Source organism: Ciconia boyciana, chromosome 18 (genome assembly GCF_034638445.1).
Source record: "Ciconia boyciana chromosome 18, ASM3463844v1, whole genome shotgun sequence".
NCBI lineage: Eukaryota > Metazoa > Chordata > Aves > Ciconiiformes > Ciconiidae > Ciconia > Ciconia boyciana.
This window is the reverse complement of record NC_132951.1, coordinates 10,216,365-10,242,752: the sequence shown is the minus strand read 5'-3', so window position 1 is coordinate 10,242,752 and position 26,388 is coordinate 10,216,365. Positions and strand designations below refer to the sequence as shown.

General features: G+C 49.3%; 1 protein-coding gene and 1 long non-coding RNA gene across 9 annotated transcripts; one reads left to right on the top strand and one right to left on the bottom strand.

The window, feature by feature from the left end:
• The first annotated feature begins 7,504 nt into the window (after positions 1-7,504).
• Positions 7,505-20,790, top strand: TMEM268 (transmembrane protein 268). 8 transcript variants are annotated; one of them, XM_072883307.1, is made up of 12 exons: positions 7,505-7,700; positions 7,823-8,043; positions 8,375-8,450; positions 8,577-8,822; positions 11,208-11,551; positions 13,380-13,489; positions 14,048-14,155; positions 15,405-15,554; positions 16,658-16,768; positions 18,426-18,506; positions 19,405-19,590; positions 20,437-20,790. In XM_072883307.1, the coding sequence occupies exons 5-12, from the start codon at positions 11,446-11,448 to the stop codon at positions 20,614-20,616; spliced, it is 1,032 nt and encodes a 343-aa protein (XP_072739408.1). In that variant the 5' UTR covers positions 7,505-7,700; positions 7,823-8,043; positions 8,375-8,450; positions 8,577-8,822; positions 11,208-11,445; the 3' UTR covers positions 20,617-20,790. The 8 variants fall into 8 exon arrangements, with proteins under 8 accessions (XP_072739408.1, XP_072739411.1, XP_072739407.1 ...); XM_072883310.1 differs by lacking the exons at positions 7,505-7,700; positions 7,823-8,043 and adding an exon at positions 8,120-8,298 and having other exon boundaries at positions 8,628-8,822; XM_072883306.1 differs by lacking the exons at positions 7,505-7,700; positions 7,823-8,043 and adding an exon at positions 8,120-8,298.
• A 1,486-nt stretch (positions 20,791-22,276) lies between these two features.
• LOC140661215 (uncharacterized) lies at positions 22,277-25,699 on the bottom strand. Its single transcript, XR_012045667.1, has 3 exons — positions 25,473-25,699; positions 25,007-25,108; positions 22,277-23,076 (listed from the first exon to the last, which is right to left on the bottom strand). It is a non-coding gene; the product is annotated as an uncharacterized lncRNA (long non-coding RNA).
• Positions 25,700-26,388: the final 689 nt, after the last annotated feature.

Genomic DNA, 26,388 nt, shown 5'->3' with positions numbered 1-26,388 from the left:
TTTTATCTGGATAGTATTCAGTGAGAGGCTTTCCTCTGAGAAGTAGAAAGGGGAGAGAGGTGCTGGCCAGGTTTAAATGGAGAGCTTGTGTCAGTAATTTAGACCTGCATAACTCTATTCTTGATGACCAAAATGCATTTTTCGGTGTGTTGTTAACCTTTGTACAGGGGTTAAACCTTGTAAGAAGAATTATCTGGCTGTACAGTGCTGGCTGATAATTTTCAGGTGCTTGAGTTTCTCTGTATTGAATATCCTCTGTATATTCTGCTGTTAGCTTGAGTTAGAAGTCGGGCACTATGACACTTGAAAGTAAAAACACTTATTTAACTCCAAAGTCTCTAGTCAGTCGTCTTGTTCCTGCTAACTTGTTCTGAGAGTACTGACAGGTCTCACTGTGTTGCATGGGAGTCTGGACTCTGAAGAATGAGTATCAAGTATTGATAAAGAGTAGGAGATAGAGCAAATGTCTGAAGGTCACAGCAGGTAAGTTAAAAACCCATTACAGAGCTCCTCCTCTTGGCTCCAGTCTGATGCTTTACCTGCCAGATCATTCGGAAAACCTTCAGGAACAAATGTGCTTGTGATCATTAGGGGAAATGAAATGTTGCCAGTTCACTAGAGTAGTTTGGTAGCCAGGCGCTGTGCAGTAATTATCCTTCCTTTAGTCAATTACTGGTCACTGGTTGTTTATACCAAGATCATACTGTATCCTGCAGCATCCTGCTGTACCCGGGAACAGTGCAAAATAAGTGTGTTGGGGTTGTCCGTGCATCGCTTTCTAGCTCTTTAACCAAAAGTACACATGAATACATCAAGAGGTTTCATGTTTCAGCGGTTTCTTCCTCTTCCCTCTCTCACCAGCGGAATACTAAATGTAGCTTTGCTTTTTTATTGAGTTCAATTTAAGGCTTTTTGCAGAAAAGAGACTTCGATGAGCACGTACCTGATCAGACCCAAAAGTCATGCAGCTGGGGGTCTAAGCAAGAAGCCTTATTGATGCTGTTCCTCAGACAGAACATCCTGTATTTCCACACACCTTCAGCGTAGCCTTGGAAAGCCTCTCAGACCTGTAGAGTTTGGTTGTGATTGGGAGGGAGGAAAGCAGGATGAATGGAAGGCATAACCAAGGAACGAACGTCTGCCTGCAGTCCCACAGGGCAATGAAAGAGGAGACTGCTATGGTGTCTCCTGTTGTAATATTTTTACGGTAGTGTACTGGAGTTCTGAAAGGCTCTCTTTAGGAATTCAAGCTATTAAACGGGTTGTAAAATGGAAACGAAAGCCTCCTGTAAAGTCAAATTTGCCAGGCTGCGGAAAAAGCCAGGTCAGTACAAGGAGAACAGGATCAAAGCAGTTTTAATCAGTCTGGTCTAATGACTGGAGAGGTGCTATGGCCTCATAAAAGGTTGCAGCCATGCTAATTCCAGTCTGTCCTTTGGAGATGAAACACTTCTTCCTGTTGAGAACAGGTGCTCAGACTCCAGCATGATATTCCTCATAGAAGCCCTCCTAGCTCCAGGCTGTAATTAGCAATTTCGTCCCGTTTCTTTATCAGTAAAAGACTGCTACTCTGTCCAGAAAAAATAGAGTGCGCGCCCCACTTTCTCATGTTGGTTCATAAGTTTCCCTTTGTTAATGAGGACTTTCTGTCCTTGCTCTCTAGAATAGTAAGAGGCAGGAGAACAGGAAAAATCCTTCCCTGATTATTTCTTCTTGGCAAAAGGCGGTGTGAAGATGCTCCCTTTAGAACATTGTGTTGCAAGAATATCAATTTTCTGTAATATTTCCCTGAAACTTAACTGCTTAGAATTACCAGACTCTATAACTTTGTACAGAAGCGAGTATTTCCAATTACTGCTCTCCAGGAAGGCTGGCTTTGTTCGCAGTGTAGATTATTTTGTTTTAAACTGAGATTCTCTCATCTTACACTGTGATGCTCTGGGAAAGGGAGACCTACTGCTATCTTCATCCCTATGCCAGGCTGTGCCAGAAAAATACTCTGCAGGGAACAGTTTTCTACTGACAGAGGTATGGAGTTGGACACACGACTTCTTGCCTCTGAAATCTGATTTTCTAGACTTTCTGCGGCAAGTTTGATTAGTAAGAGTAAAACCCACCCCAGCTGCTAGTACAAATCCGTCTCCAAATTCTCCCTGCTGCTGATCTGCCTCTGTAATTCCTCGCAGATGTGGCCCCAGGTACACGAGCCCACAGAAAGGGCCAGAAGCTGCTTTGGGCACATATAACCCTGTCTGATTCCCTTTATTTGAGCTCTCATCCCTGGAAATACCAGCCGACTGCCAGCCCGGGCACGGTCCTGGGGCCATATGGAGGTAAGAACTGGTCAGCACTTGTGTCTTGTTTTGTTCGTGCACTGTCAAGTGAGTGGCCGCTGCTGTTGATTTTTCCCAGTTAAAACTGCTTGCAAATAAGCCCTTTCCTGGAATCAACGCAGGCAGATGAGGATTTACGCAGTGCAGTTTGGCTCCAGTCACATCCACATTCATCAACAATGGTTTGGAGTTGATTTTTGTGGGATTTCTTTTCAGACATTGTATGTTTATAGAGTTAATACTTTTTGCTTTTAAAATACCATTGAGAAGGCGTGTCATCTGTGCAAACACCAGATGGACAAATGGCTTATTAACACCAGAATATGAGTGTCATCTGGATGGCTTAACACGCAGTACGAGGTGCAATTAGGACACGCATTTGTGCTGCTTGAAGCCAGAGTTCAATTTTTAAGGGACGCTCTGTGTTGACAGAGCTTGCTCCCCACTCAGCTCGCACTGTTCGGTCTGAAGGTCGGCATCTCCTTCTCACTGTTGCCTGTTGAAGCAAGGAGTTAAAGAGCAGTCACGGAGCTCAGCACCCCTCTGGGAGGGGAGGCGGAGGGGAAATCGAAGCCCCCGATCCTGCTCAGGGCCGCCACCTCTGCTCTGTCTGATGATGCCTGATATTTTTTTGGGCAGTTCAGAGCCAGCATGGGTTTGGTCCCCAGTGCATTTGTTGCAGTTAAATCCAAAACCATGAGGGAAAGGCCTAGTAATGGACAGGAGGGATGAAACGTGGTGCGTGCAGTGGTGGCGGGGGGGTCCCTCCCCAGCCGTTCACAGCCTGGGTGATCCCGCAAGGGGCTGCAGAGAGCAGGCAAAGGGCAAGGCAGTGCCGCTGCTGGAAGATTCGTTCGGACAGCGTGGAATGGCAGGGCAGCGTGCTTCTTTCAGTGTGTGGTTCATGGTGCTTCTGGTGACATAAGAACAATCCTCATTTACTTATTTTTATAGGACCATTTCGTGGGATATTTAACTTGTAATTTTTTTGTTTGTTGCAGAGAAAGTAATTTTCCCCTCTAGAGATCCCCCCCGCCGTTTTCCCTTCCTCCCTTTCCAGGGTCCAAAGAGAGAAATAAAGGAGGGAAATCAGCCCCAGCCCCATATCTGGAGTCCAGGAGTTTGAGGAAGCTTTCATTAAGAGGGGAGCAATTTTGACTGCCGGTGCCTTATCACAAACTCCCCAGCAGCTTGATTTGGATAGTTTCAGAACCACAAGAGAGGACCCTAAATTTTCCCAGTGCTGTGGCTACTGCTGAAGATCGAGGAGCCGTTCCTTGTTCTGCCCTGCGGTGACAGGCTGCTGTCAGATGGTCATGCCAATGTGCCTCATACGAATCGTTCGAGGTATTCTAGAGTGTAAGTCCAAATGTGGCAACCTTAAATTCCTCATTCTTCTGCTTTTGTGAGGTCCCTACACAATTCCTGATGATCTTTAATGAAGCTGGGGCTTTTTTTGTATGCTAGATATGAGCCCATCAAGCTGCTGGCAGTCCCTCTCCCCTCCCTTCCGCCCACAGCTCTGGGCTTCTGCCGTTTTCCCCGCCTCACCCCACAGCAAGCGGGGCTAGCTGGCCGTAAGGAACCCCACAGAAAAGGCAGCAGTTCCTGGCCTGCGAGGCAGCTCGTGGGAGATGTGGACAGTGAGGTGGTGTGTCCCAGCAATAGCCGCATGCAGAGTCGCTGGGCTCAGTGCGATAAAAGCACACCCTAATGCTGACGGACCTAAACGCTCTTGTGCTCTCTCGCCCTTCTGGTGTCCCATCGCACAGTCCCTTCTGTAGGTTACAGATAACTATGTAAAAATAATGCCATTCCTCTTCCTTCTCTCTGCCTGTATGAAACCTGCTCATTTTTCCTTTTTGTCTCCTTTTTTGTCTTTTTGTCCTCACCTGGAATCTCTTTCCCTTTTACCTGACATCAGTAGTTCTTGCATTAATGCATAATAGGAAAGACAAGCCTAGAACCCAGTGATCCTAGCTGAGGTTTTGGCTTCAAAGTATTAAAAGAAAAGACTATCAAGGACCCTCAAGATCAACGTTTTGTTGAAAAAGTTCCCCAAACTAATCCAAGAAAGGAGCATAGTGTAGTCTTTCTTTGAGGTTGAAAGGAGAAAGTACTAATTTCACGCAGAAAAGATTGTATCTCGGACCGGCACAGGAATAGAAAATAAATAGGTATTAAATTACATTCTGCTGTCTCAAAATAATCTAATAAAGCATCTGCTGAATCAATAGCTGAATCATTATCCAAGGCACATAGCAAGCTTTCCCTCTTTAAATTTGAGATGCAAGAAAGAGGTTTTTACATTACCATAATAAAAAGAATAATACTTTAAGTCTCCATAGGAAAAAGGCAGAAGTAGGGAAAAAAACCAAGAACCACACTTTATGCCTTAAGCAAGTGACATTCTTCATTTGAAACATGTAATTTAGGGATATTGTGAAATAAAGTTTTTATGTTTAATGACTGTCAGCTTTGCTGAGCTGTTTGACAAAAAACACCCAACCCAGAGTCCCTGAAGAAGACTTTGTGTGCAGGAAGAGGGGAAGGGCAAGACAAGGCTTTCAACAACTTTGTTATCCTAATTAAGGCTCACTGGAAAAAAAAAAAGGTGGAACAGTTATCCACTGAAAATGCAGTTTCATCACAAGAAAATGAGATCTGCCTGTGTTGGCCGCTGCTCACCGCTGCAGCGTGCACAGCCACAAACGAGACTTATGTAGGGAGAGACTGCAATCGCATGCAGACCGCTGCAAATAAAGCAGGAATAACAGTGATGTGTTATCAGCCCTTCAAATATTGCAAAAAAGTGTATCAAATGATGTAATAAATATACAGAGAACATATGTTCTTTCGAGTCAGAATAGGAAAAAGCAGACTAATGAGTATACGTCTCAGTATTTAAAGCAGTGGAACTTGAAGTAGTGAAGAGTGATCTAAGAAATAGTACTGAGAACATGACAGAGGATGAGGTTATCCCGGAGGACAGGAGGTATCGGTGGTTACTGTCAGCCTGGGAAAGCACTTCAAATGCAGATTTTTTTTCCTGGAATCAGGTTCCTTGTAATATATTCATTAATGCAGCATGATGGAATAGGGAGTGCAGTTATAATATATGTCTGGGGCACCAAGCTGGGAAGAGATACAAACGGTACAGAGGACTGAAGTACAATTCAAAATGATCTTGATAAATGGGAGAAATGATCTGAAACCAATAGCGTGAGAATCCCTGAAGAGAAGTGTAACACTGAACTAAGAAAGATGAAATAAAATATCCAAACCCCAGGTAATCAGTGACCAGCTGTACAGCACCGCAGAAATTGTGAAAATGAGGGTGAACTCCCCCAGACTCAGCAAATGTTTTGTTTTTGAAATGAAATCACCACTGTACAGCATATTGATACAAGCGTCCTACGTAAGATGGAGGTGAGAAAGAGAGAGAGAGTTGTTAGGCTCGTGAATGTGGCGAGGTCTCCGTGTCCTGTTCGGACGCTGAGCTTTGAAAGAGATAAAAATAAATTGCTCTTTGAATAGAGCATTGAAGGGCCCGGGGAGTTTTGGCAAACGCGGCTCAGAGCGATGGTGGTGGAGAGGTGATGGATTATTTAGTCTAGAGGCTCCATGATAGTGGAGAAGTCTTGAAATAACTTAGAGGTTGTTTCAAAGTGGACAGACGTTTAATTTTTCACCAGATTCACTGAGGCTAGGAGAAGTAACCAGCCTCATCTGAAAAGGGAAAGATTTAGTTTTTAACTGCTTTTTACCAGGAAGGTTGAGGGGCTGCGGGTCAGACGGCTGCGGAGGCTCCAGCATTGTCACTGCTGGAGTCCTGCTGTCCCCATGTCCCGGGGTTGTGCAGTTGGTTTTGTCCCCTGATAACTGTTGGCCCTGGCAGCTGGTTTCATCATGTTGGAAGCAAGGGTGAGGTCTCATTTGACAGTAGGGTGAAAGTGTCCCTTCGTGAGAAGGCTGCAGTGGGAGCTCATCACTTAATTATTAGAGAGTTAAGACTGGGAAGCAGAAAACAGGCAAAGAGCAAGTGAAGAAAGATAGGGAGACTTTGCAAATAGCTTTGCCATGGGTTTATGTTAAGTCAGGACTTGCTTCTTCATAGATGCCGGTGAATGAAGCTCAAGACAAACCTCAAGCTGCCTTAACTCTGATTTGTATAAAACAAATCCCCAGATCCCCTGCCAGCCAGCACAAGCTGAACGTACAGCGAACATGATGCTTACCGGAGCAGAGAAGTCTGCATTTTCATTCACTTTCATTTCATTCATTCTCATTTCAATTTTTGGAAGACCTTCATTTTTAAATAGGGCCAGTTTCAGAGGGTATCAGCTGGGCTCCATGAAACAGAAGCACCTCCAGTCTGTGTTGGGATCCAGCTGGTGTCCTCTTTCTGCTTTACAGTCAAATAGTTCCCTATTTCTTGTGAGCCTTTGCCTCTCTCCAAATTTCTTTCTAGTTTACTGATTGACTTCATATTTGCTGTTAATTACCGTTCTCTGTGCTGGCTTTAAGAGGGTTAAATTTCTAATGCTTAAGTTTTGGTAGGGCCATCAGTAGGTGGGATAGGAATGTTACAGACACATCTTTGCATTTCAGAAGCCCAGATATAAAGGCATATGTGCAAATATGATAGCAGCTTATTGTCCAGCTAGAATCTAAAATGTGTTGTTTATTGGAATATATTAATCGTTGAATATTTTATAGACTATTCTGTGGGACCTGTGGCTACAGGATACCTGCTTGGATTGAGAAGATACCTGGTAGGATCTTGCCTGGCTAACAAAAGTGTCAAAATTGTGCACCAAATAAGATGATCAGAAAACTAACACCTGCCAACAGTTCCTGAGCACGTGGCCTGATGACCGCTGAAGTCAGGAAGAGTCGGGCTAGGAGACCTTGGCTCCACACAACCCGACCTGCAGATCCATCATCTCCTTTGGGCCAGATCTGCAAGGTCAGGGAGGCAGCTGGGTGGAAAATGATCTCAGAAAAATAACTGGAGAACCTTGCCTTCCATTTAGGTTGGTTTAAGCTGCTGTGGAGCTTCCTCCTCAGTTCCTTAGATAGGCATGAAACAGATGCTTTGAAAACCTTCAGAGGGAAAGCCTGTTAGTCTAAAAGTTTCTAAAAATTTCATAGCATGTGGCCTTTTTTGCTGCTTCAGAGCAGCAAAACTGGGATTGCTTTGAACTTGGAACTACTTTTTTTTCTTTTTTTTCTTCCCTCCCCCCAACACCCCTTCCAGATGAGCAGGATTTTTCTGCTTGTGCTGATGGGATGAGGTGTTGATGCCAATCTCAGCCCACACATGCGCGTCTTGCTAAACACGAGGTGTACAGTGTACACCTGAAGGTAATTATGAGTGTTGCTTTCAAGTTTATTGCCCCCACAGAGTTTTGCCTCGGGCATTTTTTTGCAGTGAGCTGACGGTGCTCTTTCTAAGCACTTTGGTCGTCATATTCTCCCTCCGTCAGGATCCTTGCGTGGGTGAGAAGAGGTGGAAACAAAGCCAAAGCTTTTGATGAGGAGTGTTTGCGAAAGAACCTAAAGCTTTACATGGCCCTATCTTGGGTGGGGATTTCAGCTGGGCCTTGAGCTACTGACAACTGCAAGAGGATTTATCTGATTTTTCTCAATACCTGGACAATGTTACTGTGTGAGTTGCCAGTTTCCAGTGTAACAAGATCCCATGTGGGTAAGTGGTTTTCAAGTCAGTTCTGTTCTCCATGCAGCCATGTGATGTAATGAACACATTGCTCAGCAATGTCTGGAGCAAGCAGGGTTGCAGAAATTCATCCCTCCAAGAGAAGAACGGCATTTTCTTCAGGAAGTGTACACAGGCACTGCAATGAAGCTTTTTTTTTTTTTTTTAAACTATTCATTAAGACTAACAGTCACAAAGATACTTGATTCACTCTGTTCCTAACCTCCATGGATCCTCTAGCTTTTGGTGAGCTGTGAAACCATGATTCCCCAGCTAATGAGTGTTCTCTCCTGTGGTGTGTCTCAGCGTTACCTCTTTGCAGGAAAGTGAATGACTTCTCCAGCATGTGAAGCTGTCTGACTGTGATCCTACTTCTTTTCTTCGGAGTACAGTGGCTGGTGAGGAAACTCGCACTCGCCCTCCATATCAGCACAGCCTCCTGTGTTGAGGAGGGCTACGGTTCCCACCCTGCGCATTGCCCCTGTTTCTCTGTGCTTTACCATGACCTTTTCCTGAATATACAGTGACCCGTGCTCAGCCTTGAGATCTTCCTTCACCTCTTCTGATTTCTCCAGCCCTATCATCAGTGCTTGGCTTTCACTAATGTATTCACGGCAACTCATCTGACGCAACCTTGGGATTTGTACTTCGTGAGTCCTGCCTCGCTGATCGAGGAGGAGGAGGAGGAAGAGAAGGACAGCCTTCTGTCTGTGCCACTCTTCAGCCCTGCATGGGTCCAGCTCCGGCTTTGGACCCCCACTCTGCAAAAGGTGAGGATAACTCCTGCAGTGGGATCTACACCGACGGCTGTGCCTTTGGTGGGGAAGCTCTTTTGAGGAACTCTAGAGGGTTAAAACCACATTTCTGAAACCAGCCTAGGGGAAAAGTCACATGCACAAGGGAGATTTTGCAAGTTGGTGCTTGCAGCTTGGGGTAATGAGAGCAAGCGCTGGAGTGCAGGCTTCTTGCCTTGGGTGAGCTGTGCCTGGTTAGTCCGTGGTCCCTGGGAGACACAGGGAAGAGAGCGACCTTCCCGGGCACAGGCTGGGGCTGTGGGACCGGAGACGTCCCGGCTTGGCAGCGGGACAGCGTGGTGCCTGGGCAGTGCAGAGTGGGACGACAGCAGATAAAGGACAGTGAGGAGGAGGAGGAGGGAGCTGAGCCGGCTCCCCAGGAGCAGGAGGTGAGCTGGACCAGGTAAGCCTCTGCCTGCTGCTCTGGAAATGAAGCAGAAGGACTTGCTGAATGCTTCTCTGCTGTTTAGCTAGGGCTTGAAGGTGTCCTAAAAAGAAGGTCCATAGCCTGAAAGCGGCAAAGTCACCAGAGAGATGTTGGTATTGCATAAAGAAAAAGAAGAGATGCAGAGAGACACAGAGCCTGGGGAGCGCAGGAGATGAAGGGATGCCCCTCGTGTTAGTACAGGAGGAGGCAGAGGAAGATTTGGGGGGACCCGTCTCCAGAAATGGGCAGTTGTTCTGCAGTAAAAGTCAACAGAGCCAAACGAGGTCTATGCTGCACAAAGAGGTAAAGGCAAAGCTGCTTTTGCCAACAAGGTCGTCCCGGCTGGGGAAGGCTGTTTCCCTCCTGCAGCCCCTGGACGGGCTGGGGAAGGCTGAGCTGTCCTGACCCTGCTGCACCATTTGCTGTTATCTCGTGGGTACTGTCCTCCAGGGGCTCAAAATGCTTGACATGTAAGCCAGAGAGCCTTGATTCATCTCTAACTTAACGTGACAGCAGCAATGACAGGGTGGTAGGTTTTAATTAGGTTTTCCTTTTGTTTCCTCTGATTTTTCACTCTCTGCTTTGCTGCTCTTTTGTGTGCGCTTTTCTGTCTTGTTTTTCACTTTCCCTTCTGCTTGATGCTAACCTGAAGGCATTGAAGGCAAAAGGGGAAAGCAGTGAGAAAATTCACTGTTTGAATCCACCTTCTGGTGCTGGGAGACGTGCTCTGTAACGCGTGCCTGCCCATGCTCTGCAAGGAAATCGCAATGGAGGGCAGCGGTCAACCTACAGCAGAATCGCTCCTCGCCTGCGCTGGTGAAGAGCGGTGCTGTGCCCATCCTGCGCACACACTCACTGCACACTTCTTGTGCAACGTGTAGCATGGCTTGATTCCTTTAAGTGTGAGTTTCCAGCCCTCTGCAGGTTTTTTTCTGCAATCAGAAGAACCTTTTGTGTTGTCTCTCTTGCCTCCATTTCCTTTCTGACAGTTCTTCAACCGGTGACTATCCTGGCTTTGTGCAAGGGGGTAGCTGCAGCAACAACCATCAGTCAAAAATAAAGCAATCTTCTTTGGAAGGAGAACAGATGAGCTCTGTGAGGGACCCTTACACCAAGAGACAGCAACAGGCTCCTGGTGCAAAAGTAAGACCAAGCGGAGGTTAAAAAGTAAATGATAGTTTTGGAGAGCCAGCGCGGATGCAGCTGAGCCACGTGAATGGAAGATAATTGAAAAGTAAACTTCAGAGTCTTCCAAGCACTTGCTTTAACAGCCACCCACAGGTCCTGGCAGTAGGTTAGAGACCTACGTCAGCAGTGTTTGCCTGGAAAAGCCGTGGGCACGGTGCCTGCTGCGGGGACGTGTCCTGTCGACTTCTGGCACTGCCCGCAGCAGAGAGGAGAGGGGAAAGGAAAGCAGAGACCCTCAAAGGCTTTGCTGCTGCTGGGTGAGAGCTCTGCTTGCCTCTGCCTTCGGTGGATGCATTTTTCTTCCTTATCTGCACTGCTTCCTTCGTATGGTGGGGAATTATCCACCGTGTCAGTGAGCGGGGTGCATCGCGTCCAGGGAAGGGCATTTACACCGGCTCCACTTTCTTCTGAAAGTGCCCGCTGAAAGCAATAGCGAAAAGCCTGTTGGCTTTGCAAGGAGAAAGCCTGCCTATTCCTTGACTAATTGTTTACAAAATATGAATATTTAAGGCTGTCAAGATAATTTAAGGAATACTTAAGGATAATCTTTCCACCTATTAAAAAAAAATGTAATTGCAGCACAAGGCGAGACTGTGTGTGCTGCACTCGTGGCTGGCTAACACCTACCTGGTGATAACATCCACAGGGAGCGAGGTCCAAAGAGCAGAGTACACCCAGGTGGTCTGTGCTGTTACCCTCTGTTTGCTGTCTCTGCAAGATTTGGGATTTTCTTTTCCTCTTTTCAGGGCTGGAAAATGGCTCCTTGCTTGTGGAAAGTAACATCTCGAGGAAGTCGTCAGTGGGAGTGTGAATGAAGATTTCACAATCTGGTCCCCAGCGAGGAGAGCAAGCCAGAGAGCAAGCCGGCTGCCTGCTGCCTTGGGGCTAAATTGGTGTTTCTTAACAGTGAAAGATAAGGCGGATATACAAAGTGCTGAATTTCTGACAATACGACAGAGCCCCTCAAGGAGAGGCACCTTCAGCATGGCTCATAAAAGCCAAGCTGGTGGAATTGAGAAAAATGGGTCACTTTCCTCTGTCCTCTATTGTAAGAGTGATTTAAAGGAAGGATCCCTGCAGTGGATGAAAGGTAAGTGAGCAACTTGATGATAAGGAGAAAGGCAGTACTGAGTACAGCGCCCTTAAAATAACAGAAGACAGATTTTTTCAAAGATACTCATTAACAGCATCTCATTTGCAAAAGTAACTAAAGATTATGGATGTTTCAGCATTTTGGGGAGGGGATGGACACACTTTGACTTTTCTTGAAACCCTGATATGTCGGAATGAATGGGCATCAACCTATTGAAAATCAGGACCCTGGAAGTCCTCTTCTCTTAGCCTTCAAAAGTCAGGGAATATTTGGGAACCTTGACGTGTGTTTTCCAAGTGATTCCCTTCACCGGTAACAATTTGCTCCCTCTCTGCAGCACTACTTCAGAAACGGCCTGTGCAGAGGCAGAAGGCAGTGCCATGGATGGCTGTTTGCACCGAGACCTCCATGCACCATTCAGCAGGGCAGCCTTTTTGCTTGCTCCGTTCATGGCCCCTCCTTAGTGCTCAGTTTTTGCTGGGGCGAAGCAGCTCTTGTCACTCCAGCAGGTTCCAGCAGAGGTCAAGGAGCTGAGCCCCTCTGCAAATCTCAGGTGTCCGAGCTTGGCACCCAACTTACTAGACTTTGTGCCAAGCAACTTGAGCAAAGCCACGGAGAACAGGACAGCCGAGCCCAAGGCTGAGGCCATTTGGTTTTATTCTTGCTTTGTACTCACCGCCTCCACTGCTCTGTGTCAGGAGATCAGCCTCGGCAAACAAACAGGACCTTCTTATCCTGGAGGTTTCAGATGCATCTGCTCTTCCCTTTTGGACTCGATGCAGTCACATCCTGTTGTAATATAATTGCCTCCTTTCGCTTGGCATCTCCTGTTCCTGAGCGGTGAGGAGATGAGGATGGAGGGCATAAGAGGGAGAGCAGGGAAAGGTGAGTGCACGCTGTGCTTCAGCCAGCACAGCAGTCTGGGAGAGCACTGAGCAGGCAGCGGCAGCCCAGGGGACACCTGGCTGACCCCGGGACTGCAATGGGGAAGGAAAGCTGGGCGAAATGTTTCAGAGAAACAGGATCTCATCTGAACACGCCACTTCCTTAGACCCGATCTCTTCCTCTTGATGTAGCACAGCTTGTGTAAACTCTAGATGAATGCCAGATGGGATGTCTGGAGATCACAGCTCTCTGTGCCACTCCAAGGCTGCTCTGCTTCAGCTGCGAGCAGCCTGCTCCTCACATCTAGGGCAGGCTGTCCTCACACTTTCTGGGCTCCTGGCTGCAGCTTGGGTCTCTAGATTACATCTCTGATCCCAGCCCTAGCTGAAACTGGGAAGCTGAGAGCCTTGAGCAGAGGCATGCTGCCCAGGAGCACTGTGAGAGCAGGGACCTGGGTGCTGGAGGACCTATGGAGCTCATGCTTCAGGGCAGCCCTGCCACATCCCAGAGGACGTGATTATTGGAAAGTACTTTGATTTGATTGCTCAAGCTTTTTCTTGTGGTGGGTGGGGTGGGTAGACAATGGGGGATCTCTCTAAGAGGTAGATAGCCTTAACAACACCGAGCAGCTTGAGTCCATTGTCCTTTCAGTTAGGGATCAGTGAGGCATGACATTATCCTGCTGAAGATCAGAGCATCATGTGTTTGGGGTTTCCTCCCTTTTTGTAGGTTGTTTCCTTGCAGGGGACATCAGGCTGCTGTGCTGGTTCCAAAGCTCTTTGTGATGTTCTTAGAAATGTTCAAAGGGGGGTTCTGGATCCATTTAAAACACATCAGGGTGGTCTGCACTCCTCAGCCTTCCCTTTGCCATGTGCTCCTTAGCTGCTGGGAGAAGAAACCATGCCAAAACCATGCTCATGACTCCTTTGGGCTCTTGCAGAACCCCTCAATGGCCAGGTGCTCATGGTGCTCAGCATGGACAATAACTGCTCAGCCACCTCCTTTGACATGGAGCTTTGTGCAGAGAAACTGAAGTCCCTTGGGGTTCAGGTAAGCTCCTCATGTGTGCTCTCCCCTGGGGCACTGTAGGAGTGAATGCGAGCTGGATTAGCATAATTTGCATTTGCACCCACATCACAGACAGCTTTTCTTTTTTGGTTGGAGAGTCTCTTGCTTCAGCTCAACTTCAGTCTATTCCCCATGGACTGCAAGTCAACTGTAATGATCTTGGCTTAAACCTCCGTGAAGAAACCCATTCAACATAGGATCTAGTGAACTGCTTGAAAGTCACTCTGATGGGATGGAGCATCTCTGGGACAATCTGTCTTGTCTTTTCCTTTGTCATAAAAAGGTGGCTTTCTCTTGTGACTTTCCCTGCGCTTTCCAGGGAGATATTACTCACTGCAAATGAGGCAAGAACACAAGTTTTTGGTTTGTGACAGCTGTATGGATGAGGTTGGAGGTGCACTCTGTGGGAGGGTGCTCTGGGACGCAGCTTTCAGTTGCAGTGCCAGCCTGGCCCCACTGTGACTGCCCCAGCTAGTTCTGACGGGACTAGCAGCCCGAAACTGGAGGGTGGCCCCAGTTTGCTGTTTGCTCCCTGAGCAGGTGGCAGCGGATCAGTGGAGAAGGTTAATCCAGGAGGCTGTCCTGAAGCCTGAAGTGAGACGGTACATGTTCTACAACTCCAGGGCGTTCCAGATAGCCATTGCCGTGGTAAGGATGGTGGGGTCTCTCACAGGCTTGCCATAGACATGCACTTGCTGAGATGCTTCAAGACCTACACCTGGGCTTCTTGTGCTCAGGGAGGGAGAGAGGTTTGGGTGGGGAGGAGACACTGGTTTTCACACATCCTAGTGGGCTCCTTTGGAAATCCCAGTTCACAGACTTTCTGTAGATGGAGGGCAAGGCAAGGCACCTTCTCCAACCCCTTGCTGGCAGTCCCACTGAAGCAGGCTGTCCACTGCTGGTTACCCAGCATTTGCTGAGGTAGTAGTACCTACATAAGAATTTTTTTTAAACTTTATTTTCAAAACCTGAAGATGTTTTGGTTCTGATGCTAATTCAAACCAGTGGACCAGTCAGCTTTGGTTACTGAGTTGCTTGTGTAGTCTTGCTTGGCTTCTTCTGGTGAGAAAAGCTCCTCTAGAGACCCCAACCATTAGCATCTACTATAAGGCTGCCACTTTGCAGTGTGCTGAGGGTGTGATTAAAAACTGACTCCTTTGTCTTAGTTGCATTTAGTTTTTTTGGATAGCCGTTATACATGTGTTCTCCTTCTTTCACTAATATTGCAGGAATTGGTGCTCAGTGTTTTGAGGGTTTTGGTGCCTGTTTAGCGCAAATTAGTTATATTATTGTAAGTTGATGCTGTGACATGCTGTGCTGTACACATCACATTTGCATCTAGGCAGTCTCCTGCCCAAATGCATCCTATGTGAAGTAAAGGCCAAATGAATTCAGCTTTGCCTGTCTTTATGCAAAGGCCAAGTTTGCCAGTCCTTAGCATAGTCCTTGAGCCCAGTGTCAGAGTCCACCATTTGAGCGTTATTGTAATTGAGTAGTCTCTGCACCACCTTGAGTGCTTTGACATAGGAGCTTTCTAAATACAGGGACTATTAGCAGTATTATCAATATGCCTCAGTGAGTGCATTTCATATCTAAATGGAAGAACTCTGTTGAAATCCTTCCTAGGTATGAATCATGATAAATAATTCACTCTCTGTCTTTGATGACTGGTAATTTTTTATAATAAACTAGGGCTCACTCAGTCCTTCTAGTCCTTTCTTTCCCCTATTTATTATTGGAAATAACGTCTGTCCTTTCTCACCCTCTGAAATCTCATGTGACTTAATTTATGGTAAGATGTTACCCTGGGAGAAGGGACCAGTAGTTTTTTTCTTCCCTTGACTTTTTTCACTTTCATAGTTTCGTGAGGATCATCAGTCTCTCTGGGTTTTTATAGGTTTTCTACATGTCTCTCTGGACAAACATTTACTCCACAGTCCAGCTGTGTTCCTTCGGACGCTACTGGGAGGCCAGCGTGCTGGTGACCCTGGCTGCCGTAGCAGTCACTGTAGTGGTGATACTGGTTATCGACCACCGTCAGAGGAAGGTAAGAGGAGGCTGCTTGTGTGCGGGCGCGCGGGGAGCAGGACTCCCTCCCACCAAAGTGCTGGGACCCAGGTCATGTCCTAGATGCATATGAAGAACATAATTATCTGGGGAGGAAGGAATATTTTTACAGCAGGCTCGGAGATCAAGTTCAGGCAAGGGATGTTTTTACAGCCAAGTTAGGTGTCGTAATGCCTAAAAAGTAGGTGTTGGAGCCCGGCAGGCTGGCTCAGAGTGCCTGCTGTTGCTGGAGATAAAGCAACAGTTGCAGAGCGTGGTTTGCACTCCCACGGCTGGTGGGAAGCCACAGGGGCTCTCCAGCAGAGCTGGCTCCTGCCCTGCTTCTGATGATGGCCCTTGCAGTCTCGGCTGTGTGCAGCCATTAATAGCATCGTTTACTTGTGTCACTGCAGTGCTCTGGAGCTTGCAACAGGTCCAGAACAAAAAGGCAGTTCCTAACCCATAGAAGTTGCAATAAAATTATAAAACCGAGGTAGACTGGGCAGTAGAGGGAAAGAGGTAGATGACGTTAGCACGAGAAGCAACCAGCCTGCAGCATCCACTGCTTGGTTGTTGTCAGCTTTTGTTTGTAGGAATCACAGGAGTATGGAAATTTCTAAGGAGTCATCTGAAGAATAATATTGGAAAGTGATCTGAAGAATAATATTGGAAAGGCTTGATTCAAAATCCAGAGGGGTCTTTGCACTGATTTTAATGGATTTTGGAGCAAGCGTCTAATGACAGCTGTGCAATGATTCTTCCAAAGGGAAACATGGCAAACGTGCAGGTGCACAGAAGTTCAGGAAAGGAGTCCTTCACTCAGGGAAGGAAGGGGGAACATGACACTGAAAGTTGATTCCACTTCAGGCATCTTGTCTATAAGAGAAATAAATCTTAGTGAGATTTCGGGCTGCACAGACATCCACTAGCGGTGGCTAGGCCAATACTGATGGCTGGTGACAATCCTGCCTGACTGCAGACTGCTCTTGTCACTGCTTTCCTTTCAGAGACATGGTATTTGCGATATCCAGCTGCAGTTTGTAGCTGTAGGCTGGCCCAACTTTTGTTGTAGAGCGTGTTAATTTTTCCTGCATTCTTTAATAGATAAATATGAATACAGACGTGAGGCTGGCAGCTGTCAATGAAATATTTATCAAACACAGTTTAATACTGGGAATTACAGATGCCCTGGATGGGCCACACAACATCCTACAAGTATCCTTTCTGTAGGGAATTGTTTGTACCCCTCCTGGGTAGCTAATTATGTGGAGGTATTTATTGATGTTATGATCTATGAGGATTTCCAGCGGGTGGGATTTCTAGGATTTGTTTTTTCTCCTATGAGGGATTGGGTATTTTTTCTTCTCCTATAAATGGGGATTGAGATATGCCCAAAGGCAATTGGAAATAATTAGCGTAAAAGACTGAACTGAGATTAGTCCTCTGGGCAGGCAATTATTCCTGAAAGTGTATTATACTTACATGACAGTGATGATTCTTATTATGAGCAGAGTGACAGCAATGTGCCTATGGCAAAAAAAAACCCCAGCATGGAGAAAACCAGAGTCCCGGTCCCTGGGAGCTCATGTTCTGCCTTGCAGAGACAAACTCACCCAGCAGCATCAAAGTGCCTCTGCTCTCCCGGTGATCTGTAGCCCTGGGCTCCCTCCTTCAGGCACATTAGAGAACTTGATTTCATGGGGCCCTGCCTGGCAGCCAGGTCTGTAGCTGCTAAGCACTTCTGACCTTCATGGCCTTTTAAAAATGCAGGTTAAAGAAACCAGGTAGGGGGAGGCTCATTTGCTGCTTTTTAAATATACCTTATCTGGACTAGACAAAGATTCAGGGGAAAGAGGAGAATTTTAAGACAGCATGAAAGTGTTAAAAGAAGGTGAGAGAGATGGTATCCCAGATTTGCTGGTGGACCTCACTGCCCCCCCCTCCATATACAGAGAGGTATGAAATAGAAATGAAGAGGGAACCAAGGCTGAAACACAGGGGCAGAGAAGGGGCAGGGAATACCGCAGGAGTGCTGGCAGGGGTGAAGTCAATGAGGAGGAAACACTTAAGAACCTGAATTACACGTTTGTTCAGACCAGCACAATTTTGCACCTCAGTGAGGACTAATCCAAGGAGCCTCCACCTGGACACTACGTGTCCCAGAACTGCACGAGAGCAGAAAACAACCCAAGGATTTACGATTTCTCAGTCTGCTCCAATGTCAGATCCGTTTTAACCCTCTAGCTTTTACGCTGTTCCTGAATGCCCTTGATGATGGCAGCTTGAGTAGATATACAAGGGCAGACCTTTGGCTGCCTGCTGGGGGATGCTGCTCTCAAAGTTGGCAGGACTCTCATCCCCAACACGTTGCTCTTGGTAGACTCTTTGCAAACAGTGCCTCTGACCTGAAGACAAGCACCAAATACAGTAAATTTTGTGAAAAAATAAATGGAATGAATCCCTAGAAACAAAGGAAAAAAAGGAGGAAGGAGTTTAGGGGAGTCAAGGTGACCCACCAGTTTATTTAGATGTAAAGCCAGAGGTGAGGGATGGGAAATGGCCCTAGGTTGTCCCAGTTTTCAAACCCCAGGGTGCAGGAGGTGTGCAAGGAGGACTGGCTGCCCTCTGGGGCAATGTCCCCCTTCCCTGCCAATCCTCTTCTCTTCCCCTTTACCTCGAGGTTTTGCCTTAGCCCAGACCCTCTTGGCTTAAAATTAGCCCTGTTATTTGGTTCCTGTGTCCTGAGCACGCCGTGGGCACCACCTGCCTTTGCTCCCCTTCCTGCGAGGTCTTTACCAATATCTGCACGGAGTCGGAGGGCTGCGGAGGGGGAAGCGTGGAACGACCCCTTCCTTAACCCTGCCCATCCCAGCTGTGGTTCGTGCACTTCAGCCCGGAGCACTGCCTCCAGTCCTTGTCAGCCCACATCATGGACCTGCAGAGGACGCGAGAGGTAAGTGACGGCAGATGCAGGTGGTGCACATGCAGGTCCACCCCTATGCCTTGGCTTTGGTGGGATGGAGGTGGGCAAGGAGAACCGAGGGTTTGAGTGTCCTCCTGGGCATCCCCTGCTGTGATCTGGGAGCTGGACAGACTGGGAGGTGGACAAACTGCCTCTGTTGGTGCCCAGTTCAGCAGGAATTTGTTTAGGCCCTGTGGTATGTGCATGTCTGGATAATTAACCATACAACTTTAATAAAGGAAAGTCATCAAGAATCAAGGGCAAATTTTGAAAGCATGTGTCACAACTTGAAATAGCTGACACCTTGAGCTGTCCTCCTGAAATAAATGGGATAGCCTGAGGAACAAGTAAACACTGCGCTGAGTTAACTGTATAAAAATTGTGTCCTCTTGGCCTTCAGAAAATGTTTTCCTCTATGCGGGTGTATAATATACAAACACCGCACTCTCCTGCACTGAGTTGCCCGTGCTGACCACAGCCGCGGGATGAGAGGTGAGGGGGTACAACCCTCTGAAAATCTCGAGAATGCTCATCTCCCTGGATGAACCGACAGTCGCAGATCGGGGGATGGACAGTAACACACCAATTCACATATTGGCTGATACAACTCGTATAGTTTTTAAAGACAAGATTCTCTGTGCCAGGCTGTGACCATTGTGCTGGGAGTAGCTGCCGGCACAAGAGGCAGCTGATGGCAGCGGGGCTGTGGGATGAAGACACTCAGCTCCAAGTGCTGGGCATGGCTTTTGGCCAATGCTGGTTTTTACGCTGGGGATGATAACTCCCAGGAGTAGAAAACGTGCAGGAGGAAATTGTGCTCTTTAAAGGCTGTCCTCAGGACAGCCCTCCTGCCTGCCTTTGGACACCCCAAAATCTCTTTCTCTTCCAGTCGGGCTTGCGGCACAGCCTGGACCAGCTCTGCGTGGTAATGGAGGCAGTGGTTCAGCCCCACCCGGGGACAGAGGAGGAGGCTTCATGTGAAGAGTCCCCTCTTTTATCCAGCAGAGTGAACCTAAATAAAGAGACTGTGACATGCAACGAGCTGCTCCGCCTTGTGCCCGAGGGCCCACCAGAGGTAATGAGAAATAAGAAATATCCCTCCCTGATAGACAGAGGTGCCGAATCACCTCCCCAGGCACCTCGACTCCCAAACTTGTCCCAGCAGCGGCCAACCATGGGGACACCTCCTTTTCCAGCAGTAGGAGCACCTGCAGGTCCACACACACCTTCTCTAGCCCTGGCACTGCTGAGCAGTTAATGCTTGCTGAGCAGTTAATGCTTGCTGAGCGGCTAATGCTTATTCCTTGAGGAATTCATGGATTAGGCTTTTCCTTGCTGGTGGCCGGGGTTCCCCGTTTGGAAGCCAACCTCTCCCCAGGGTCCATGCAGGGACCCAGCGCCTGTGTCCGGGCTGGGGATGAGGCACGGCCACGTTCAGCCCTTGTCTCCTCTGCGGAGCGTGCCTTCAAAGACTTGTGCCGTGCTGAGCAACAAATGTGTCCTCATTCCCGCTCAGCAAGAAGCTTCAAAAGGGATGATTTTGATTTATTTTACAGTTTTCTGCTTGCTGTTACTAAGTGAATTCAGTGCAGGTGACATCCCTGCAGACTGAAGCTCTCTGGCTGTCTACAGACAAAAAAAAGCACCAGGAGGCAGTGGCAGAGCAGGCAGGTCCCCAGGCAGCCTGGCTCCCCAGCCACCCACCGGCAAGTGGTCATTTCATGTCACTCCCCCGTGGGGACAGTGTGCCGGCACTGCTGACCAGAAGGGGATCTGGGACAGTTATATATGCCATTGGCTCCTGTCCTGTTTCTTTCAGATGAGGACAGTCCTTGAATGAGGGAGCAAATGGTATTTAGTGTATCATCCACTCTTCCTGCAGGGAGATGCTCTGCTCTGACACCTCTCGTGCTCGTTCCAGGTGATGGCCCAGCAGCTCCTGGTGATCTTCAGTGGATGCTACGTCCGGCTCCTGGTCACCGGCCGGCTCCCTCGGGCCGTGGCAGGGGGGCACCTGGTGCACAGCAGCGTGCCCTGTCTATGCCAGTTCATCCAGAGCACCGTGCTCAACACACGCCAGAGCTGGTTCATGGGCAGGTGACCGGAGGGGAGCTGGAAAACACTGAAATAAAAGCTGTCCATACACAACAGAGTGAAGAAGCCGTGGGGCAGAGGAGAGGGCTGTAATCGCTCATCCTGGACTTATCTGGATGAACGAGTGGAAATATGACTCTAATAAAACATGCAAGACACTCACCAGAAAGCTGCTTATCTTTGAGACCTTCTGCCTGCCCACCGGCTTGGTGTGAAGGAGCTGCTCTGGGGGCAGAAACAATCCAGGGACAGCCTGGAGCTTCCTTGGGAAATTTCCCACTGCTACCTGGGTGCCTTGGAGAGCCCCAGGGAATACCTGTGGGTGCCAGCTCCACGCCTTCAAAATGAAGTACGTGGGGTTTTTTTAGTAGAAGGAAGACAGGGAAAATCTGTGCATAGCAGTGTTCTAAATGTGATGTTTGCTCTGGATTATCTTTGTGTCATGTAGTTGTCAGTGACAGTGAGCTTTGTCCTGTGACAGAGAGTCTGTCCTGTGACAGACGTGGACAACATCTCAGCTGATGACTTGGCAAACTTTCCTTTTAAGAACCAGCTTGAGATGGTGCTCAGTACCTGCTGCTTCTGCTCCTGGGAGGAGGGTGATGGACACCTAGATGATCCATGGGATGGGGCCTTAAAGAAGGCACTGCGCACTGTGTAGGGCATTCTGGAGCACAGCTCTCTTTAGACTCCCCTTTCTGCTCCAGTTTGGGACAGGCTGATTTCCTTTGGTTTTCCTTTCCTCCTTTCCACCCATTGTGTTTGCACGCAGCATGTAAGAGGAGCTGGTGGTGTGCAGGAGACCTCTGCATTTGTGTGGAGTCCATGAGGGAATGGAAAATGAAGTGCTGCAAGCCCACAGGAGATTGCGTGCTCAGGTGGTGCCCATGAATGGAGAGCTGCTGTATGGTTCAGGAACCGCTGGTGTCCTCCTCTGTCCCCAGAGCCAGGCATTTCCATAAAATTCAGGTGACTGCATGCACTGATGTTTACCTGACCACCTAACCACATGGTTTGGTGGTGATAGCTGTCCTACAATGCGGCAATAGTCAGAATGAAGAGTCCTAAGGTCTGTGTCTTCCAGCCTCGCTGTGGCCAAGCGTGTATGGGAGATTCGGGTCTGTTCTGCACCTCCCAGTCTGCCTGCCCTCCCTCCCTCCCTCCCCATCTCCCGCAGAGCCCCGTGTTCCCCTGGGCAGTGCTTGTGCTTCTCCTGCCTTAACAAAGCTCAGCATGCCTTAACAAAGCTCACCTGCCCCGCACAAAGCCAGGAGGGTTTTAAAATTAAGGTCACGAGTTTGTGCACATCCCTCCATTGCGTACATCCCATCCTTCCACCGAGCATCTCCCCCTCACGTGGTATTGTACCAGAAAAGTCTTTGGTACCGAAGGCCAAACCATCGCTCAGGGTGGCAGCAAGAGGCTGAGCCCTGGAGACCCAGGAGCTGAGTGCCAGCTGTGCCCAGGGGTGCGGGATGCCTCTGCCCCCTCCCCTGTTGTTTCTATCAATCACAAGCAAAGGTGAGACAAGGTCCTTCTCTTCCTACGTGAGCAGCAAGGCAAGCCTCAGTAATGAGCCCCGGTGCTGCCAATGTACGATCCAAAGCATCAGTCTGTTCAAACACGGTATGACGGCAGACCCCTTCCAGGAGAAAAACCACCACACTGCCAACCAGCCTTTTTTCATCCATCTTTATTTCTGGTTCAGCTTGGGCTGTCACAGGAAGGGGTCGGGCAGATTCCTCCCCGCACAAGCGGAGTTTGCGATTCTGCTGTCATTGCTCTCTGTGACGGCGCGGGGTTTGCTGGAGGGGGGATCCGAGTGCCGTCCCTGCAGCCCTCTGCTCTGTGGGTGCTGCGCATCACGCCAGGGTGCTGGCTGCCCGGTAAGCACAGCTTCACCAGCTTACTGGGCATGGGGAAGGGGATTGTACAAAACATCATAGGATTTCCACAGGCCTAAGCTCTAAGACTCCTTACTCTAGCTCAGGAGCTGATTTTACCTTCATGGAAATTGTCTGAATGTATACCAAAATCATTGGGAGCACAATTTGGTTTCACAGTATAAAAATCCAATTTGCTGCTAGGATGCAATGGCTCATGCTCTTCCCCTGGCGCTCCATGGCCCAAAAGTGCCAAGAGCATCTGATACACGTTGGCAATCTTTTTTTCTGCCAGCTAGAAAATTCTGGTAACAAGAGACCGATCAGGACATTTTCTATCGTCGTGCTTTTGTGTTGAGAGCAGATACAGGGGGGGATTTGCTGATATTTTCCAGTCCCCGGGCTGCAGGATTCCCAGGAAACGGATTCCCTGAGGAAACTGTGGGAAGAAAGCTCGCGGCCTTCAGGGGAGGACCACGAGGGCTTTTACCCTCAGGACCTGCAGGGCTGGTCTTGGATGGGGTCGTCGTTCCTGGGAAGCGAGGCTCTTGCTTGGGGGTCTGCTGATACCTCTGCCTTTACATCTGCAAATGCACAAGCATCGGAGAAAAGAGGGGGATTCAGGGTTATCCAAGGGGAAAGATTATTACTGAAGGGACAAGGCTGGGGTGTGAACTGGCAAGCTGCTCGGAAAACCTCCTGATGGGAACTGTAAATAACACTAGGTAAGTGCGAGGGAGTCAGGCCAGATTTATGACAGAGAGCTCTCCGGCAGAGCCCACCTTGCTGCAGCGAGGGGATAAAGCTCTGCAGTTTCCAAGCTGTGACCTGGACACCACCCGTGCCTCCAGATCACCCACGTTTCCCAGCCAGATGTGTCCTCTGCTGAGCTGCACGCACCTCACGCCCTGCCCCGGGCCAGCTTTCCCTGGGGTGCCGCAAAGCTCACAGCTGTGGGCTGCTCTGCGCTGAGGAGAGGTACAGACCACCGCTGCCTTGCGCACTGCAGCAGCCCCTGCATCCGCAGCAGCTGCGGGGCCAGCGTGCCCGACCTGCCAGAAAGGCACAGGGCCAGACCCTCTGCTGGTGCCAACTGGGGCAGCTCCCCTGATTGCCTTTAAACACCCAGCAATTAACTGCAGAGAAGGAGCTTAACTTCTTTGCTCAAAGGAGGAGTTGGATTCCTCTTGCTAATACACCCAAGCGCCCGCTCTGCTCTTCCCAGCTGGGGCCTCTGCAAAGTCCTGGCTCCCATGGCAGGCCAGATGACTAATGCTCCGCTTTTCCTTCATATGTGCTTAATTAAGGCATTAGCGAAGGGAGACAACATTTTTCCCCCCACCTTCTCCCCCTATTAAGGATCCAGCTGTTCTTTTAGGGGAAAGGTGATATTCTGGAGATTTTGTAGCACCCCGCGGCGTGCGGTTCCCTTTCCCCCGCCTTGCACACAGCACATGGGAGCAGCAGAAAGGGAAGGGCTCAGCCCTGCATCTTCCCTGCTAGTCTCCTGTGACACCCTAGGCAGAGGTAGGAGCCCACAGGGCACGACCTGACCCATGTGGCACCTGCCTGGGAATGCGCCCGTGCCTGGGTGCAGCTCTGGGCGTGTTTGCACAAGAGCAACCAGGAATGACTCAGCCGGACCAGCAAAACTGGTATTGGTGGGGCAGATCTTTCCCATGCTGAGATTCCTCTGTCTGCTGTTCAAAAATGATTTCATTTTGACAGGGAGCTTTAACGCCTGAGCAGCACAGCCGGGTGATGCAGGAGCAGCTCCTCGGTGAGCCCTCCTCGCAGGGAGCAGCCCCAGGCTGGGGCAGGGACGGGGAGCCAGGAAGGTCCTTGTCCTACCCGCCATGCTGAATCGGGGGCATCGCATGGGTGATCTGCAAAGTCATAGTGATTTGTGCATTTTAAAAGGGCCAGGAAGGGGCTGGGGAAGATTGGCAGTAAGGACAGAAATCTCTCGCTGCCAGCTGGCGTGCATGGTGATGCATTTTGGTATTTAGCAGGGTGCCTGAAATAATAAAGATTGCCCCAGGGAGACATAGCTCTGGGGAAGCGGTGCTTCAGCAGGTTACGTCCACTCACCCCTCTGATTACCCCCAGAGTAAGTCTGTCCTCCCTTCCAAAGGCTGCTATTTGCTCATCCTCTCTGTCAGGGGCTGGGACGCAGCCATGACATTTAAAGGCAAAACCCAGCGAGGGAAGATAAAGCAGGAAAGAAAATAAACTTTTGCAGCTTCTACCTGTTACGGTTCTTCCTCAGACAAAGTACCCGGCTCTGAGGAAGACTATGGTGGCTGGAGCACAGGCAGGGAGGGATGGGGACCCAGCGTATCTCCCCTGCGGGCCGGGCAGCAGCTTGCCCGAGACAGCGGGCAGCAGCAGGAGGTACCAGACCCCCCCGCCCCGCCAGCCTGTGAGCCCAGGCGAGCCCTGGCCCCTCCATCCCCAGCGTGGCTGGGGCTGGGGCGCGTGGATGTCCTCATCCCCAGCGAGCTGCAGACTTACTTTGGTGGCGGCTGCGGGGGGCTGCCTGCACCGGGCAGGGTGGCGGCTCCTGGTGCTCCCGGCTGCACAGGGTCCCCATCTTCCTGGCCACATAGCGGCAGGCTGGTGGGAAAGGGGAGACCGGTCTGCTTGCTGCAGCAATGCAAAACACCAGCTACCTCAAAAAACCCTTCCCAGAGAGCCCAGAGCAGGACCGCTTCGTGAGCTGGGAATCCTCACAGGGGAGGATCTGCTGGAGGTTGCGCTGGACCCATGGCAGGTTATGGCCAAAAGTAACAGAGGAAATGGAGGGGACTCGATTTAACGGGCTAAAAGGGAGTTTCTGTGTCTGGCGTCCTGGCTGTGTTTCAAACCACTCCAGCACCAGCCTTTATCCCCCCACAAGCCAAGGCCATAAAATATGCAGAGTATTTACCATGCAGAAATCCCTCTAAGCTCTTTAGCCTCAAACGAGAAGTTTTCTTACCATTGATAATTACTCAAACCATTTTCTCCCAGGCTCAGCAAAGCTGTCCTTTCCAGCCAGCCTATCTCTTCCTCTCTCTCCTCTTGCAGTCAGCTCTGCAGTGGTTTTATTTCTTTACAGCCCGGCTTCCTCCTTCCTTCTCTCCCGCGGGGATGTTGCTCCAGTAACACCCGGTCATGCGCGGGGAGGCAGGCTCAGCCTGGTGCTGCCTCCGGGCAGGGCTGCACCGTGCTGGGCTTGGGATCCCTGCACCTCCCGGAATGGAGAAAGCATTCCGAGCATTGGCTGTGGGCAGCAGCACCGAGGGTTGAGCCAACCATGCCGGAAAGGCGGCTTGGCCTTGGCTGGAGGAGCTGCTGTTGGTGTTTTGTAGACGGAGGACCTGGGTTTGAGATGTGGGGAGGTAAATCTCGTGCTGCCATCTCTAAGCTGAGCTGGAGAGGAGTGCTGCAGCATGCACTTTGCTTGTATGGAGCAGGGGTGGAGAAAGTGATGTTTCCTCTCCTTTCCTGCTGCTGTCTGTATGCTGCAGGGATGTGAATGTCCTTCCCTCCCCCAGCCGTACCTTCAAACCCTCTTATACCACGTCCTGTTGCATGCAGGGGAAGGTAAGGGTGACATCCCTAGCAGACAAGATGTAGGCAGTAGCATTGGCCTTGATTTCTCCAGGGTTCTTCCCACGTACCACCTCCAGAGCAGTGCTTGATTTTTGTCCTCAGGGTCACTGCAGCCAGTTACTAAAGAAATGCAGGTTTTTTTACATCCTTTGCAAAACTTTGCTGCTGTTTGTGCTTGATACTTATTCCTTAGTCTCAAAGTCGGGTGAATTCTGAAAGCTTCTGCTTTGCCCTTTGACCAAGGCAACGTGTTTCCTATCTCCAGACCAAGCACTCACTGATTCAGGCAGGTTGGACTT

What these genes read in the sequence shown, in the direction of transcription:
- TMEM268 (XM_072883307.1), top strand. Translation starts at nt 11,446, where the DNA reads ATGGCTCATAAAAGCCAAGCTGGTGGAATTGAGAAAAATGGGTCACTT. An exon ending in TGAAGTCCCTTGGGGTTCAG is followed by an intron (nt 13,490 to 14,047) that starts GTAAGCTCCTCA and finishes CTCCCTGAGCAG; the next exon opens with GTGGCAGCGGATCAGTGGAG. An exon ending in TCGACCACCGTCAGAGGAAG is followed by an intron (nt 15,555 to 16,657) that starts GTAAGAGGAGGC and finishes ATTCTTTAATAG; the next exon opens with ATAAATATGAATACAGACGT.